The sequence below is a fragment of the Alnus glutinosa genome, chromosome 7 (assembly GCF_958979055.1).
Source record: "Alnus glutinosa chromosome 7, dhAlnGlut1.1, whole genome shotgun sequence".
Lineage (NCBI taxonomy): Eukaryota > Viridiplantae > Streptophyta > Magnoliopsida > Fagales > Betulaceae > Alnus > Alnus glutinosa.
Genome location: NC_084892.1, coordinates 29,713,168 through 29,732,071, shown reverse-complemented (window position 1 = coordinate 29,732,071; position 18,904 = coordinate 29,713,168). Strand labels below are relative to the sequence as shown.

Below are 18,904 nucleotides of genomic sequence, written 5' to 3'. Positions count from 1 at the left end.
ACCTCTGAAAACCACCTCTACATCAAGCTCTTCATCCTTTCACCAAAATAAGTTATGTCAGAATCCATCTCCAAATTTGGCTCCAGATTTCTTCAGGCTATTTGTTTTTTAATAATTTTTTTTTTCCTTTCCCGCTTCTCCCCTTTCTTCCTCGGCGCCCCTTTCCTTTTCTAAGAATTTGGGCTTGACAAGGTTGACGACAAAGATGCAGAGAACACCGAGAACGCCGGAATGACGATAACCCAGACAACGCCAGAACGCCGAGAACGCCAAAACGCCTGAAAGCCGAGAACCCAGACAACGCCGAGAAAGCCGGAACGCTGAGAACCTAGACAATCTTCCGTTTAACCTCGAATTTCCCTTCCCAAATGTGAGTTTCATAAATTGTTTTCAATTGATTTAAGGTTTCGATTCATTTTTAAAAAAAAAAAAATGATTCAGGGTTTGAAATTGTGGGTTTCGATTCATCTTGTGTTTGAGCTCGAATTGGCTTGACCGATCTAGTGATTTTGGTATTGTGTTGATGTTTGGTTGATTTTGATATTGTGTTGATGTTTGGCTGATTTTGAGATTTCGATTCTTTGGTAGCCGATTGTGGTAGGATTTTTTTGGTAGGAAATTTTGATGTTCATATAATTAAATTGGTTAGTGTTCAAACAAATAAAAAACAATATATAATTAAAATAGAGAAATATTTAGAGAGTTTGATGTAAAAAGTGTTTCAAAAGTGAGAGATAAAATCAAAAAAGTAGATTGTTTAGGTTAAATTTGGATAAAATTTTGAAAAGCTTAATGTGGATGCTCTTAGATCGAGGAGAGTAAATATAGTTTCTTTTAAACTTTTCTTCCAAACTAGGGTGGACGATATTCATCTAACCTAGTCTACTAAACTGATATATATATATATATTCCCATATCTATTTATAATAAATTTCATATTAATAGATTAATTTATTTGAAGAAATTTACTCCAACCTAATTAGGTGAAATTTTTTTATTTTTTATTTTTAGGGGAGAGGTTGGAGAAGGGTTTGTTTTCCACGATTAATTACCTACCCCAACAGAAATTTGGTCTCTCCTAATGATTACCTGCATTTGTTTACTTGTTAATCCATCGTTACTTGTAAATGAATCTCTTAGAGAAAATTTTATTCTTCTTGTCTGATTATTCTATTCAAACTTGTTTTCCATGAGCTGCTGGTTTCTCTACATTCGACGGCTAATACGAAGCGTCTCCCATGTTCCAAACCGTTTTCTTTACGTGGCTTACATGCATTGTCGGAACCTCAACGAGGGGCCCGACTGAATGGGTCCTTGGCCTTACGGCCATTTCTTGTAAAACTTCCAAATGGGCAGCTTCCTCCCTGGTTATCACGATGGTGCTTTTCTGGCACCTTACATATGTATAGCCAGAATTCTTGTTAACTAGCGGCATATGCTATTTATGCGCATGCATGTGTTCGATCTATAGAATTCGGTTAGTCGGAAACTGCACTCCAGGCCAACAGAACGTTCAATGAGGAAAACAAGCACAAGTAACTTTGTCGGGTGTGCCGGCCAGCCGAGTAAAATTCCGTTGTTTAAGTCAGTATTTACATACAAGGAAGAGAAACTCGAAATGTTGTTTACCGGGACTAGTACGCATGTTGTCTAGAGCCTGATTGAACCTAATTAAGGGTGCGTTTGGGATTGCGATTTTGTAGACAATAAGTGCGATTTTAAACCAAATCGCAGAACATTGATCGTTTAGGAACTGCATTTTTAAAAATTGCGGTTTGAAAACGCAAAAAATCTGTTTTTTCAAATCGCAGATAAGATGGTGCTTTTTTGAAAACGCAGAATTTTAAAGGTAAATTCACGATTTTAAAGGTCAAACTGCGATTTTGCCAAACGCTTAACTGCGTTTTTAAAAATTAAATCGTACTTTTTGAAATCGCAAACCCAAACGAACTCTAACTTACTTGTAATGTTGCTTGTGAGATGGGCCCTTATTAGGTCTATCTCGAGTTTGGTGAAGTACGTTGATTGCAAGCATTCAGTTTTCTGTATTGGGAATATTAGGGGATAGTTTATCAGCATAAATGTACAGTGTACTAAGAACAAAAACACAGAAACCTGAAGATACGTTAATTTGGGTGTGCAAGTTCGTTGCAAATGTGACTCAGCAAGGTCCAAACTTTAAGATATCTATAACACACATGCATATAAGTACAATTTTTTCTTTCTTTTTAGTGCTTTGGTGGTATTGCCTTTTCTCTTTTTCTGTTCTGCATCTGAATGTACATGGGCTGGATTTGGAGATCTTCATTTGTGAGCTCACACTCTGTTTAACAAAGGGCACCAAACAGCAAATCCAATCAAGAGATGCCAACAATTTTGCTGCCAGGATTCTGAGAGAGCTTTCATGAAACCTATCTATTGTAATAAATTTCGAGCAACCTACTTACTTGTTTGGATAGGCGGATTTAGCAATTCACACACCAAATTACATCCCAATTTTTTTTGGGGTTGCAACTCCGTGTAGATGTACAAGGGATTTTGAGTGCCAATAGGGATTTCTTCAGAGGATAATGTGTTGCAGTTGAAATTTAATTTCCTGCAACCTTTAACGTATCATAAGAAAGATTCATGTATCTTACGAAAGCACAAAACGAATCTGCGAAAAGACACATGAAAATGTACCATTAATCTATGAAATAATGATTAATACATTCAAGAATGTAGTGAGCGGCCCCAGTATGCACACGAACAAATTGCTTGAGACATTATCGTATATGGTAAAATCCAGAAGAGTATATAGTACGTCCCTTCTAGTCAACTGGCCATTCCCTTACTCTGGCCTTTCGAAAAGAACACAACACTCTGGTACTTGGGTCCGTACGTCTCCGTCTCCAACCATTAATTACAGAGAGGGGACCGACGTTACAATTTGTCGTGCCTAAAACGTGTAGTAATTTATGATATTTGTTTGTATTCTTGAACCAACAAATGTTTTGGCCTTTGGGTAACTTGACCATGCATCCTGCTTCTGTAGGCTTGCTTGCCTAGCTAATTTGGACTTCTCGGCTTTTTAGCATATCGTGTACCAATCTGTACCCAAGCCTTTAAGAAAAGGCTGGTTTGGTAGGAAACAGTAATATCACGTTTGGATGAAAGTGTACTATACTCATAATTTTTTTCATGAATTATATACTCGAACACAAAATTAGTAGTGTAGAGTTTTGAAATTTGACCTGGTTAATTAAATTATTGTATTAGGTTTGACTAATATAATCTTATATTAATGTCTAAACACGACTCGAACTCAACATTCATGTAACATTTAAAGGTTATATTTTTTTACACGATTCGTAAATTTGATACGAACCCAATAAGAAATTAACAGGTCAGGTTAGGGTTGACCTATATAGTCCTATATTTATACCTCTGATGCAAGAGCAGATACTGAATCTATAGTTGAGTTGTGAGATACTGAATTAATAGCATTGAAATATCTTAATAAAAAAATATCTGCACAAGAATATAAAGAGTCGTGCACAATATTTAGGGATTAGTTTAGAATAATGTATTTTATGCTCCGTTTGTTTCGACGTAAAATCGTTTCCGTCGTAAAATGGTTTCAGGGAAGTCATTTTTCAGGAAACCATTTTCCGTCGAAAGCATTTTCCGGTGTTTGGCGCGTACGGAAAATCGCAAATATTTTTTTATATTTTTATTCAATCATATTAACTTATAAAAATTAATTTTTATTCACAACATAAAAATATTAATGTAAAATGATATAAAAATCATCGATGACGAGATTCGGTCACTGACCGATAAGATTCTGACCATTTTTACCTGATTCCGGCAATTTCGCCGGAATCCGGCACAAAAGGCCAGATTCCAGCCATCTGGCCAGAGAGGCCGGATCCCAGCCGGCCGTTCTGGCCAAGGTCGGCGGGGAACCAGCCTATCTGGCCAGGGCCAGCCGGGATTCGGCCTCTCTGGCCAGATCCGACCAGCTGGCCGATATCCGGCTCTCTGGCCGGAATCTGGCCTTTCTGGCCAGATTCGGTCAGATGGCCAAAATCCGGCCGGTCTGGTCAGATCCGGCCAAATGGCCGGATTCCGATCAGATTGGTCGCCGGAATCTAGTTGACCGGATTCCGGCGAAGGTAGCCAGATTCCGGCGACATTAACCGGATGTTGTCGGATTCCGATACCAGCAATCTTTCGATGGTGGTCGGCTGCTTGAACGTGAAGGTCGACTGTGCCGTTTAAAATAGATCGACTGCATCTAGCGTCTTCGGAAAACGAAAGTAATCAAATTTAGCCTATATAAAGGCAGGTCTATTATTTTGGAACTAAGTTTTGAAATATCAATTAAATACCAATCTTTCAAAGTTATTTTTTTTGTTTATTTATTTGAGGCAACAATGATCTTTCACTTCCCTATTTGTTATTTTCTCTATTTATGAATTCCCTTTTCAATCTTCAATTCTTAGTTTCTGCTGTTATTATATACTGTCAGAACAATTTTAGTTTCGTCAATTTTTGTGTCTCTTAAAGAATGATGTAACTTTTAAAATGACCAAAATCACTATTAAATTTTAATTAAATTATGATTTTAAAAGTAAAAATAATATATATATATATATATATATATATATATATATATATATATATATATATATATATATATATATATATATATATATATTTTACCTTCTAAACTTAATCTTTGGAATTTCCTCCTTTCACCATCATTCCCCGAGTCCATGCGTTTTATAGTTTGTAGTAGTTGGTAGTAGACCGGTGGCATCTCCTCCGGCCGATCCGGTTGGGGATTCTATTTCCGTCGTCGATGATTGTTTCAATTTATTTGTAATGATCACCGGTCATGATGGTGCCTCGACATTAAATGTACTTCAACGTTTAATAATCTTTAATTATTATTTTTTCAAATTTTTTTAAGAAAAATATAACTATTTATATAATTCATTCTGTGGGCTCTGTCACTGTGCAGTGTTCACATGTTTTAGCCTACTGTAGAGTTTACGGTGTGTTTGGCAACGGAAATTCGGAAAGATAATACGATTCTAATTCTATTTTTTAAAAAAATAAATTATATTTTATTCAACTTTTTTTAAAACAAATCATATTTTATTTAACTTTTTTTTAAAAGTTAAACCTCGAAATTCATAAACAGAATAAAAATTTAATTCTAATTTTAAAAATTTAACACTCAAAAGCACCGTTACACCCTAAAACAGTTTAGCCAAAAATGCCGTAACAAAACACAATTTACAAAATCTGTACCCCGTTTATGGAGAGAATCCTATTCTCTTAAGGTATAATTACCAACAAAATCAATGAATTGTTAATTCAAAATTAACAGATCTCATCTTTATTCTTTGGGATAATTGCACCGTTGGTCCTTGAAGTTAGCTATAATTATTTTTCACTACTTGTAGTTCAAAAAGTTTATGGGAGGTCTTCGTGGTAAATAATAATTATAAATCAGTTCCCGAACACATTTTTCATCCAAAAGTTAACAGATTTCGTTAGTCAGTCACGTCACACCCAATAGGAAGGCGACATGTGTCCATTAGAATAAAAATATATAAAATACTAAAAAATTAAAATAAATATATTTGTTTTAAAAAATATATATTTATATTTTTACTATATTTTATATTTTTTTGTAGTGGACACTTGTCGACTTTCTATTGAGTGTGACATGACTGACTACCGGAATTTGTTAACTTAGTAGATGAAAAATTGTCCAGGGAGTGATTCGTAATTATTGTTTACCACAAGGACCTCTCATGAACTTTTTGAATCACAGGAAATGAAAAATTATTATGGCCAACCCCAAAGACCAACAGTGCAATTATCCCTTATTCTTTTAGTACATCACTTGCCAACAAAAAATTCCTCCATACTACTTTTTCTTTTTCTTTTTCTATTTTTTTTTTTATTTAATTCGCATAAGCCTTGTAGCGGCCGGCTAGGTTTTATAATTCTTTTCTTTTTGATAAATAATATCTTATTAAACAAATTTAAGGGTTAAATAAAACCTAATTCTTTGCTTTTTGATAAATAATATCTTATTAAACAAATTTAAGGGTTAAATACCTCATAGGTACATATGGTTACGTCTTAAATGAAAAAGTTGTCTTGGTTCAAAAAGTGTCACTGGCGTTACTTGTCATTAATTAAAAATCCCAGTTAGTACTTCCGTCTGGCCTCCATTCATTTTTATAACGGCCGTCCATGTCACCCTTCTTAAAATGCTGGTACCTATCTCAAATCCTACATGGCGGTGTATCACAAATGATATACATGCTTTTACTGCCACGTATGACGAAGAAATTATTAAAAAATTACATTTAAAAAAAAAGGGAGGGGAGGGAATTAGGTAAAAAATATTAGGGGTGGCCATTTTGGCTATGGGAACTTGAGCCACCCCTTATGACTAGCTAGGGGGTGGCTGAACTGCCCCAAGTGCGTTGGGGATGGCTGCGAGCCACCCCCATGGGCTGGTGGTGGCTCTTGCAAGCCACCCCTAAATTCCTATTTTCTATTTTTTTTTTTTAAAAAAAAAATTAGTTTTATATATTTATATTTTAAATATATTTATAATTTTTATTAAAAGTGACATGTATTGCCATCTTAATGGCGCTGCCGTAACACTTAACGGAATCTTTAAAAATATTTAACAAAATTTAATTCTAGAGAGCAATTTGTAAATTAAGCCACCTACATTAACCTTTTAATTAATTTTGATATCACACGAGCAATTTGTAAATTAGTCTCCCCCTCTCTCTCTCTCTCTCTCTCTCACACACTTTCACCTTCGTCTTTCAGTCTTCCCGCGCCCTGAAGACCGAAGCCCACAACTGTTGTCTAGCGTTACTCTCGGCCCACTCGTTACTGGCTCCACCTCGCAAGCTCGCACCCCTCTCTCTTTTCCTTCATATATGATATGCTCGCAGTTCCCTCCGTCCTCCAGGTTCGATTGGGTCCTAAGCTAATTATATTTTTGTTATTTTCTCTCTATTCTAAATCTTGATTTTGTTGGCGTACGTCAGAGAAATCCTCCACCGCAAATTTCAGAAAGAAAAAGCTTAGAACGAAAATATTATGTGTATTGGATTATAGTGATCAAGGGTTGAGATTGCATATATGCGTGATAGTATTGGATTTCTGCCTAGAGATGTTTACTTGGAGTAATTTTGTGTAGGTAATATTTGTTTAACTTGCAATACATAGAAGAATAATGAAAACCATTTTAGACACACAATAAATTAACGATAATTCCAATTGATGACTGAAATTCTAGTGCCTTTCTATCCATCTAGTATTCTTTCCCCATCTTTTTAACTCTTTGCAGTTTAGTAAATAATGATTTTGACCTTTTCATGCTTTACGTAGATAGTCTCGATCGTATAATATTATTCTACATTTTCTCATATTACCACAGCTAGTCTGAATTAACCTCTCCTGAGATCGTAACACACTTCTTTCCAGCTATATATTGATTACTACATCAGCATGATCAATTTCTAATGCTTTATCTAGATTTCATTTTTTATGACTCTAGAATTTTTGTTGGCAGCATATATATCTAATTACGTACCTCATCCTATTATTTGTAATGTTGGTGAGATCAAATGTCACCTTTTGGCCAATAAGAACAAGATGATGGAGGGTGTCTGGGGTGAAGTTGTGAGTTTGAGCTCATTGGATGTGTTTGTGACTTACTATATTAAAATAGTGCTAATGAATTGTTGATGATATAATAACATTAAATTACAAAAGAGATATATAGCTGATTTTGTTTTGCATTTTCTTAATCCTTACAAGTGGTTATGTGTTCTTCTATTTCTCTCAGTGAAACAGGAATATTTTAATGGAAATGTTGCCTAAACTGCATAGTCTTTCTGCTGCAGCTTATAAACTTTGTAGTGACGACTGAAGATGAGGATGTGTCAAACCCTCAATCAGCCCATGCAGAAAAGGGGAGAAGTGGTTGCAGATCGAGCTAATCATGAAGTTGAAGGGCCCGAAAATACCCTGGATCAGGAGGTTCAAACGGGTGTCCAATTTGTTCATTTAGCTCCTTCAACTTCTGTCATGGAAAGACCCATGCATATTTACTATGGCAATGGCTGAAGATGAGGTTCGAGACGCCAGTCAAACTAGGTGTGAGTCCGAAGCATTTTTTTGAGGACGATGTTGAGTCAAGCGTTCAATCAGTCCAAGCAGAAAATAATGAGCCATTGCAGCATTACGTAGCAGATCAAGAGTTGCCGCAGCCTAGGCAACCCTCAACGCTCGTCGTAACACCCTCATGTTTATACTTAGGAATTTGACCAAGGTCTTGAGCCAAAACTTAGGAACCATGTCATTAGGCCTAATAATTAAGCTTAATAAAGATTGGATCAAGCCCTCTAAAGGAGATAATTGAAAATACTTGATTTCATAAATTAAGGATTAATTTATAACATATGCCATATAAAACAATATGAAATAAAACCTTATGATTTTAATGTAACATGACTTATTTTAATTGTGTGCATTAACTATCTTCAAATTATGTTTAATTATAGATGATCCTTAATAATTAAGTGGTCTTGAAATCACAAATCACTCCATGCATAAGACCACCTAGGTAAAAAGAAAAGTGACATTTACATGGAATGGACTAGTTAATAAGAGCAATTTTTCTTCATTTAGAAAAAAAGGCTCATTTTTTACTTCTCCAAAATAAGGAAGATTGTTTATTGCCCCCCCAATTCCTCATCTACACGTCCATCTCCCTCTCATTTCACTCCATCCACTTTTTCATTTTTTCTCGCCTCGATCTCAACTTCTCCAAGAGCACATTCCACTCCTCCATTAGAGAAACCTTTAAGCCCTAGTGTGATTTTGCCTTAAACTTGTAAGTAACTCATTCTCTCCTCTTTCAAGCTACCATTTATGTTGTGCTTTAATTTGTATGTTATATTTTAATTGGATATTTAAAACCATGTATTATCATGCTTCAATCTATATGAGATATTTTGCCTATGTTGTATAAATATTTGTTTAAACCATGAAAATGTGACTAAACTATTTTATTAGGTAACTTAACCCATATATTGTCAAATTTCTTTTATATTATGAAAACATATGTTAAAAAGACCTCATAAAAGCATATGTTGTACCCAAACCTATTTACCTTATGTTTTATTTTTCTTAAATCACATATACCTCATCTTAGATGACCAAGAGTTTTATAAATGACCAAATGTATAAGTTTATGAACACCACCTTGCTATCAAAAAAAACTTCATAATGACCCTTTAATAATATTCTTCATGGAAATGACATAGGATTCATACCAAATGTCCATAGTTGTAAAATGATGTAAAAAAAAATGGTTTTAAAAATGAGTAATGAGTTTGGATTTTAGATTGGGTCATAATCTTTTATAACCAAAAAAAAAAAAAAAAGGTTTTGAATTAAATCTGGAAAATTTAGTTCCATGGAATGTTTGAGTGGGTGTTGATCCAAAATTTCTTATGTAAATAGCTTTAGGTGTGTTTTTGGCCCATCGGCCAAGTAGGTTAAATGAAGAGAACTAGTTTAGACAACCCATTTAATGAGTTTTGGGCCTTAGTGCTTAACCTAGTTAAGAGGATGTCCAAATAGGTCATTTTTTACCCAAGCCCCCATAAAAATAAATAAATAAAAAAAAAATGTTTATTTATTAAAAAAAAAGTTAATTATTTAATTATTTATATAAAAATAAATAAATAAAATAAAATAAAAAATTATTTATTTATTAAAAAAAAAAAGTTAATTATTTAATTATTTATTATTAAAATATATATATATATATATATATATAAATCTTTTAATAGGGGGAAGGGTTAGGAAGGTTGTGTAAAAGACGACACACTCCTAATTAAGGAATTTGAGTAGCTAGCTCTGGGCTAACCCATATGAACTTTATTGTTCAGGTTTTAGCAGATCCTCGCATACCTTACTACAGTAGCGAGGTAAGTGGTACTTCTTACCTCTTCCAAATGTATTTCAATTCTAAGGATTCTCAACTCTTTTTACTATACATTTTATGATGGATTATTTTGAAAGTTTAATTACCCTACAAAGTAATACTTTATAATTATCTTAAATATTTTAATGACATGTATTTGTTATGGAATTTATCTTAATTTGTTAGTGTTTTATATATGTTCTTTTTTTTTTCTTCATCATCATATAGTTTAAAAAGCTCATTGCATTAGAATGATTTATAACTAAGTTGTCACTCAAAAGTGGGTATATATGCTCCGTATCAAAAATGATGATTTCAAATGAGGGGAGCTTCTATTTTAGTGATTTTTCCCAAATGAATAAAAGTTTCCATTTATAGAAAGTTTCTAATCAAGGAAAGTTTCCATTTTAGGAAACTTTCCCAATAAAAAAAGTTTTACAAGACTAAGTGGCACCCATTTTCACGTGATAAGTTAAATAATTATTGAAAGTTTAAGGAAGTAAAGAATGAGCATGTGTAAAGTGAAACCAAATTATGTAAATGAAGGTTTTAAGACACTTGGTCTTAAAAAAAGAAGTACGGTACCGGGTTAGATAGAGTGCACCAAACTGAAGTACAGTTTTAGGAAAGTGTGGCCATAACTAATGTCATGCTGAGTGTACTCAGAAGTTAATTAGCTGACCAGGGCACCCCAAGGCCACAGGTGATGCCCGATCCTCGAAGATTGGATCGCACAACCCCACGTATACAGGGCGTAATAGTATGCAATGCCATAAATGACAAGAGAAAAGAAAAATGTTTTGAGGATAGATAAATGGAGTTTAACTCAAGTAATTACTTTATGTTATATGTTTAAGTCTCACCTTCAAATTTTTAATGTTATTTTGTTTCAAAAGTCACAATCTCAACCGTTTAAACTTGGTTAGGAATATTACTTACTAAGTTTTTCGTTCCCCCTTACTTTTTCACTTTTTTCAGGTTTTGAGGCAGATGGGTAGGTGGCCGGAATGCTTAAGCTTTTGGGGGGTCGTCATATCACCCACTTTGTTACTTTATTGGATTTCTATCTTGTTAAACTATGTGTTATGTTAGTAAGTGCATCGCGCGTGCGCAAAAAAAAGAAAAAAAAAATGATCACTTAACTTGTTAAGTCGTGTTATTTTTTTTTTTTTTTTTTTTTAATGTTAAGAATTTGTGCTTTTGCAAAAAAATATTATTTTCTCATGGTATGCATGGTAGTATTTTACAAGTGCTCTAGCGTCTTAATATATAACCTTGCGCCTTTAAAGCTTTAAGGATAACGAGTTAGGCTCTTTTGGGTCTTAACGTTACACTCGTCCATTCATAGCTGTGACAACTTTTTTTTGTTATTATTATTATGAATATTATTCGTAGTAAACCTTCTGGTGTATGAATGTTTAATGCAAGCAGATGAACAATTGTGTTGGGAGGAGGCTTTTACTTAAATCCAAAGCTGATTTGTTATATGAATATCTTTTCAATACCTTTTCCTTACCCTGGGTTTGACAGACACATTATCCCACTAGCCTAGAAGTTTTAAATTTACAAAATGTTTCTCAATTAATTTTTCCGAACCTGCTTTATTCTCAGTTACTTATTGTTAATTGTTGTTTAATTTTTCTAATTTATTGCTAATTGTTTAGGTATATGACATACAAACCAATATTTAAAAGTGATACGTGTTTTTTAAATTATTAAAAAAAAAAAAAAAAAAAAGTGATAAGCACATATAATTAAAATAAAAAAAAAATGTAAAAATTATACATCATTATTAAAAGTAGGTTTGTAATAAATTTAATACATAAAAATTTGTACGACATTTCTGTTGGAATCAAAAATATGAAAGAAATAGGTGCTTTCACGAGTCTGCCACCCTGTCAATACCTATTTCATAACCACGTATATATCTTTCCCGCTGAGGAAAGAAACCGTTTAGGTTTCATCTGGGAAAAGTCAAATCGTATTCTTTAATTTGGCAATGGTCGTGGAAGGCTGGGGGGCGACGCGCTTAATTGCTTTTGCTTTCGTGCAGCTGCTTCGCAGCAAAAGCAAAATATGAAAGAAGGTGCTCATTGACATCGATCTGTACGTACGTAAGGTTCTTTTCAGACCCACATGATGCCGGCCTACAAACCCCATATTCAGACGCAAATCCAGAGTTTTGTCCGAAGACAATGAGGTTTATATGAAGGAAGTGTTCACATAACCGATGTAAAAGTTTGGAAAAGAAAGCTATTCGATCAAGTCAGTGATGCATACGATCGAGCTAGGAATATAAAAACTCTGATAAGGGTTGGAGCTGCCATTTGCTAATGAGAAATTATGATGATATATATATATTGAGTAATGATACTTTCACCGTTTTACGTTCATTAGTCAAATATAATTACCTTAGAAACCATGATCATCTAACAAAATGTCAAAATGAAAAGCTTTAAGATACAACTTGGAATTAATAATGAAAATCAAACACTCAGAAACATTAATTGATTGTATTATGAACACATACAAAAAGAATGGGTGATTAAAATACAAACGAACAAACCATTAAATGAGAGTTTCTTTCAAAAGAATCTTAATGGAGCACAACTGTTGTTGACGAACTCATCAGATTCGTGGAAGTGGTGTTACCACCCATTACTGCACGACTATCCAAACCAGCAGCCCATTTTCTGAGGATCCTCAAGAGCATAGCGGCCTTCGTTCGTGCCCTCACGGATCCGGTTTGCATTAACTCCCATGTGGCTCTCTCAATCCCCGGAGTGGACGCCAACTCCGCCACCAATTCTAAGCCCCCCTTCCGGCATAAAGTGACGAGCGTAGCTGCCGCGCTTTCTTGGGCTCTCTCCGAACCATCCCTTAATACGACACCCAGTTTCCTAATCGCCTCAAAGGCCGCCGCAATAGCAACTAAGCCGCCCCTCTTCACCACCGTTTCCAGCACGAACACCGCTTCTTCCGGAAACCTGTCCATCAACCCAACTGCCAGCTGCACCACCCCTCCCTCCACCCACCGCCCAACGCTCTCCCTGTCTGCCGTCAAATTCATAATTGCTGCCAGTGCGTCCTTCTTGGAGCTCGTGGGTCCGCTTTCGACCAACTCCATCAATCCCTTGATAACGCGTGTCTTTCTCCCGAGTTTCTTTCTCAGGGACTGTACACACGTGAGGCTGAATATCGTGGCCGCTGCGTTCCCTTTCGCTTCCCACGTTGCACCCGAACGTAGCAACTCGACGACACCGTTTAAGGCTCCGTCTGTCTCGATAATCCTCGTCTTGTTCGCTTCGAGGATAGAGAGGTTAAGGATCGCCGTAACAGCGTTAACCTGGAGGTTAGGGTGCTCCGAACCAACATCCGAGCCTAGGTACCTTACGAGCAAAGGGATAGCACCAGCTTCGGCAATGCAGGCTCGGCTGTCCGAGTCTGTCTTGGCGAGTACACGGAGCTCGTAAACAACGCCGTTCGCGGCCTCCATTGACTGCGACTCGGACAACTTGTTAACCAAAAACATCACCGTCATTCTCGTGGCTTCCAACGCCGCCTTGTTCGTTTTAAAGCCGTTGACTCTCCGGTTAGTCCCATTGGTTTCAAAGGGTATCTTCTCCTCCCGGCACCACATAGCTATGAGATTCTTCAAAGCGAGGTTTGGGATTAAACACGTGTGGGCTAGTGTCTGACCCGTCTTCGGACACGTCGCGTGTCCAGAATCCATCCACAACTTGATGGAGTCCCTATCGTACGTCTGTCCAGTCGCCACGACCACCGGGTCGCGCATCAAGTCCAGGCTGATCGGGCACCGGAAATCTGCCGGAACAACTACCTCCGACGAAGGTTCCCGGCGCGGGGAGTCCGGTTCCGGTGTCGAAGCTCCGAATAGAACGCATTTCGCGTAGCGAACGAGTCCGATCAAGGCGACAATCAACTCGGTCTTGGATTTCTCGTGGCTCTGGCTCTGGACCTCGTCCTCCAGATTCTCGATCTCCTCTCTGCAACTCGAAGCGTCGCGAAGCCCTAGCCTCGAGAAGATCTCGGCAAGCTCGGAGGAATCGGGGACGATCTCGCTTTTGATCCGGTCGAGCATGGCCAGAACCTCGAGTCTAAGCTCGTCGTCTCTCGGATCCACCACGCAGTTCGCATTGGTTCGAGATCTCAGCTGGTTTCTGATCAAAACGACGAGCTCTTCAACGTCGTCGTTCAGATTAGCCTCTTTCAACGGGAAAATATCGAGCAGAGTCGCCAGCTCCAAGGTGAGTTCGTGGAAGCTATTGGCCGCCGATTGATTCTGCAGGAGAAGCCACATCTTGCTTCCGTCGGAGCAGTCCTCGATAAGAGCCTTGACTCTCTGCAAAGCAACGTGGAGTTCATCGAAGCACAGGCTCGCGGAGGGAGAGAGAACAGGGAGAGGATTGCGATGAAGAAACTCTTCGAATAGGACCGAAAGAAGCTTTGCTTTGCCGATTAGCGAAACCGAATTCCGCTTGTGAAGATATCGGAAGGGTTTTGAAGCAGAAATTTCTTGGGTCAAAAGCAGAAGCGATTGGATAAGGTCTCGGTCGGAGAGCTTCAGTGACATGAACGAACGGGCCGATGGTTGCCGCTTTCTTGGCAGGAAAGGTTCCGGAGAAATCGCCATGAATGAATGAATGAATGAAACAGATTCAACGTCGTTCAGATATTGAATTTTGAATTTCTGTAAAACAACGGGCTTTTAAGAGGACACAGTTTTGGCAGGCCGTTTTACAAATTGGCATTGGTGGATAACAGCAAGAAGAGATCAAGTCGACAAAACCGAGACGGCTCTAATAAAACTGTCAACCGCCGGCGTATGATGACCGAAGACAAGTGTTTGGTCAGACCAATATTATAAAAATATCATATAATAATATATGTATATGATCTGGTATGCACTTGTATTATATTACATTTTGTACCCTAAGAAAATTAAAACAAAATCGTGGTCCTGCACCATTAGGTAGAGGGTTGTTATGGACTTGGCTTCTGGTCTTAATCGGCACGCCAATTAAGTATTCATGAATTATGTGCCGTTTCTTGTCTTTTTTGGCTTTTTATATGTATTTTTTTTTTTTTTTCCTTTTTCCCTTGATCAGACCTTTTGGGCTGTATAAGACTTTGTGAAGAGAATATTTTGAAACGTTGTCAATAATAATAATCATAACAATAAGGATTTCGAAGTATGGTTAATCCAATTTACAATGAGTGTTTCACGGAATTGCCGGGTCCTTGGGAAAACAAAAGTATATTAATTAAATTGCTAACATGCTTCAAAGAAACCACCGCTAAAATCGTTGGCATGACGGTTATTTAATTGGATTATTTTTTTTTTAAATAAGGTTGATTATTATTGTCATTTCAGCTCTAGATACTCGAGCTGGGGCTACTCAGATTTCATCTCTCTAGCCACATGAAACGAGGAACAACTATAAAAATAAATAAATAAAAAATTATAAAAGAGAGCAAGGCACCAGATAAAAGGAGATGTTGGGTCTCCCAATAAAACCCTACCTTACTGCCTTTCCAACACTATGTTAATTTAAGCATCGTAATGCCCCCAAATCAAATCAATAACCAACAAATTTGGTGACTATTTTCTTTATTTTGCATGTAAACCCATCACTGATCTGGCTGTCTATAAAATTGCTTCAATATTACTTATCCCATAATATTAAGAGTTACTTTACAAAAGAAAAATAATAAAAAATTTAAGAGTTGCCCTTTCTTTTCTTTTATGAAAAATATATTAAAGAGTTGCTTTTTGTTCTTTAATTCTACTTTGCTTTACTTTTACAACTCATCATTTGTTAAGAAGAGAGAGAAAAAGGAAAAAGCAGCAAAGTGCTCAACGGCACGGCAAGCTACCTGGCTGATCTCCGCGACTCGTTGTGATAAAAAGCTATATATATATATATATATATTTGCAGAATATATTTATTTACTCGCTTTCCTGTTGCATCTTTTATTTCATGCCAGAATATTAATTCATTTATATATAATAACATTTTCACGTTATTCTAATAAGTATGGGCTTGACCACCGCTTGGATAAGATAACATTTCCACGTCTATACTTTCGTCACGCATCAATTCATATATGATGACTTTGTTGAATGTCTTCTTCCATAAGCACGTTTTGCCCACTACTAAACTCAGTGACATTGATTTATCTCCCGTAAAATAGAAACACTAGACACGTTTATACACCTTCAATTTTTGGTTTCTAGGGTTTTTCGGATTTAAAAATTTGTTTTTCAAACGTGTATTTTGTATTGAGAAATGATTTCAAACGTGTATTTCATATTTTTCTCTCACACATCATCCTACGTGGTGTCAATTTTTTTTATTTTAATCTTTATCATTAAAAGTTTTTTGATAAAAAAAAAAAAAAAAATCTGAAAAACCTTTGGCTTACCTGCGCTCCTGCTTATATATATTTTTATTTTTTGAACAAATACAATAATAAATAAAATAGATAAAACACATGTAAGGATAAGATGAGGGGTGTACAAGAGTGTACGGTACCCAGCATTTTTCTATCACAATAACCCAACTCATAATTTTTGAAACAAATGCCAGAGTGATCCTAATGATCTCCATCAAATTCAAAATTCATATGCAAAATGAGAAATGATTCTTTTATATCTTTGTTGTTATTGTACACAATAACGATGAACAATTTGAAATTGAAAAGAGAGAGCAAGAAAAAATCACGACACAGATTTACGTGGTTCGACAATTTGCCCATATTCACAGAAGTGCGACTATATTTCAGTATATGATTTAAGGTTACATGCAGCATAACATGTTTATAAACTCTAATTATACGGACGTATTTTGGAAAGAGTAATGCTTCCTGCACAACAAATGTACACACTTTATACAACAACGTTGACGTTGACGTTGATTTTTTTTTTTTTTTTTGTGCACGAAATATTACACTTTTTTTGTTGCGTGTGAAAATCATTTTCACATCAGCGTTATTGTACAAAGTGTATACATTTATTATGCAGGAAACATTACTTTTTTTAAAAAAATCTCTCCGCCAACTTGCCACTATATTGGTATTCTCGTAATACTCTCTATGCCCCAAGTAATGGTGGAGCCAAATAGAGCCTCCCCCCGGCCAAGGTTTTCTCAATTAAAAAAAAATTAAAATTTTTGCTCATAGAATTTTTTATTTTTTCAGATTTGTCGTTCCCCCAACCCATTTCTTTTTTTTCAATTCTAGCCCCCTAAAGTTGGAAGGCTGGGACCCAAGAGAATACAAGTCACTTGATCCAACAATCTTTCGTACACCTCTTCCATACCTCATTATAAGTAGCGTCATTTTTCATATATATATATAATTTTTTTTTCTTTTTTTAGTTTTAGGCCTTCTAAATTATTTTTTTTCAATTTGACCCTCCAAAGTCTAAAAGTTGGCTCCTTCCTGTATTTAGGGGTAAGATGAGGGGTATACAGCAGATTACACCCAGCATTTCTCTAATGTGATATGCTTTGTACCTTCATGAATGCATGAAGCGAGATTAAGTAATGCTTTTTTCGACAGATGATGATGATATTACCACCGACCATAAGCTTTGCTTACGGTTGGTCTGTGCAACCACTTCCATATTCCATAATTAGAGCGGGACAGTCCGGGCCTCGCAAACATGGAATATATTCCCATTTACCAAACAAACCATTAACTATTTAGCAAACAGGTAGAGGCAGAAAGGCCCCTCCAAAGACCACGTTTTTCCTGCAAAACCAGAGCTTTTGAGATACAACTGCCACCACCAGTTCCATATCCACCTCTCCAAACAAGCGCTCAGTTAGTCAAAAATATGGGTGATATTGAGATATGGTTATAAGATTATATGAATTAATTCTAATCCGAACTATTAATTTTCTAACTCACTAATTTTGTGTTGTGTTTGTGGGTCGTGTCAAAAATAGTCAGTCTTAAATGTAGTGTGTTGAGTTTAGACCGTGTCGAGATATAAGTAAAATACATTTAATAAAACACTTTAAACCTCTTTACCTTAATCATTTAATTTCATATTAGGTTTGTGTCAAATTCGAGGATAATTTCAAAATTTGTCAACCCTACAGCATACTGGCCGGGCGGTATTACGGCCGAAAAGAAAATATTGTACAAATTAGTTTAGGGTTTTAGTTGGTCCTCCTCATAGGCCAACTAAGCCCAAAATACCATAGGCTCCGATCCGTTTGGTCTTATCAGTTTAGCACAATAAATATTCATAGATTGGGTTACGCCCAACTTCATGGCCGCAGCCCAATATAAAGAATTGGGTTATAATGTGAACGAGGCCCTTTTAGTGCTCCTCTTCAGCCAGAGCATCTCATAATTAACATTCCTAATTGCATATCTTATAAATTTTGTTCTGATAATCTAAACTTATGCATTACTGGTATGGTATATATGGAGGTATGGTAAAATTGATTCTAAGAAGCAAAAATCTTAGTTTTGTTTTACCTCTAATCATGTACCAATTACATTGTATAACTGAGTATCATTTATACTTGTCCAAAAATCTTGCATAAAAGAAGGGTTAAAAAAACATCTGAAATAGGTATGACATAAAAATAGCCCAAAAACTGTATTGAGAATATCTCAGGCAATTATTATTTGACTCAACCATAAGAGGATCTATCTCCGGCCGGCCCCCACACCGAAGCCACTTTGATGGTATTTCTCCTATTTTAATTTGCAGGAACGTTATCGCTCAATCCGACCGTGCAAAAACCGCCTACGTCATCAATAATTAATTAAGAGTCCCAGCCCTCTCTTCATGAATATGCCTACTCCACAAATAATTAACCTCCATAATAGAATCTG

At 36.1% G+C, this 18,904-nt stretch overlaps 1 protein-coding gene across 1 annotated transcript; it reads right to left on the bottom strand.

The window, feature by feature from the left end:
- Window positions 1-12,507: 12,507 nt before the first annotated feature.
- LOC133872597 (U-box domain-containing protein 16) lies at window positions 12,508-14,843 on the bottom strand. Its single transcript, XM_062310152.1, has one exon. It carries the CDS (start codon window positions 14,679-14,681, stop codon window positions 12,624-12,626), a length of 2,058 nt encoding a protein of 685 aa, XP_062166136.1. The 5' UTR covers window positions 14,682-14,843; the 3' UTR covers window positions 12,508-12,623.
- Window positions 14,844-18,904: the final 4,061 nt, after the last annotated feature.

Excerpts from the sequence above, each read along its gene's own strand:
- LOC133872597 (XM_062310152.1), bottom strand. The coding sequence starts at position 14,681 with ATGGCGATTTCTCCGGAACCTTTCCTGCCAAGAAAGCGGCAACCATCG.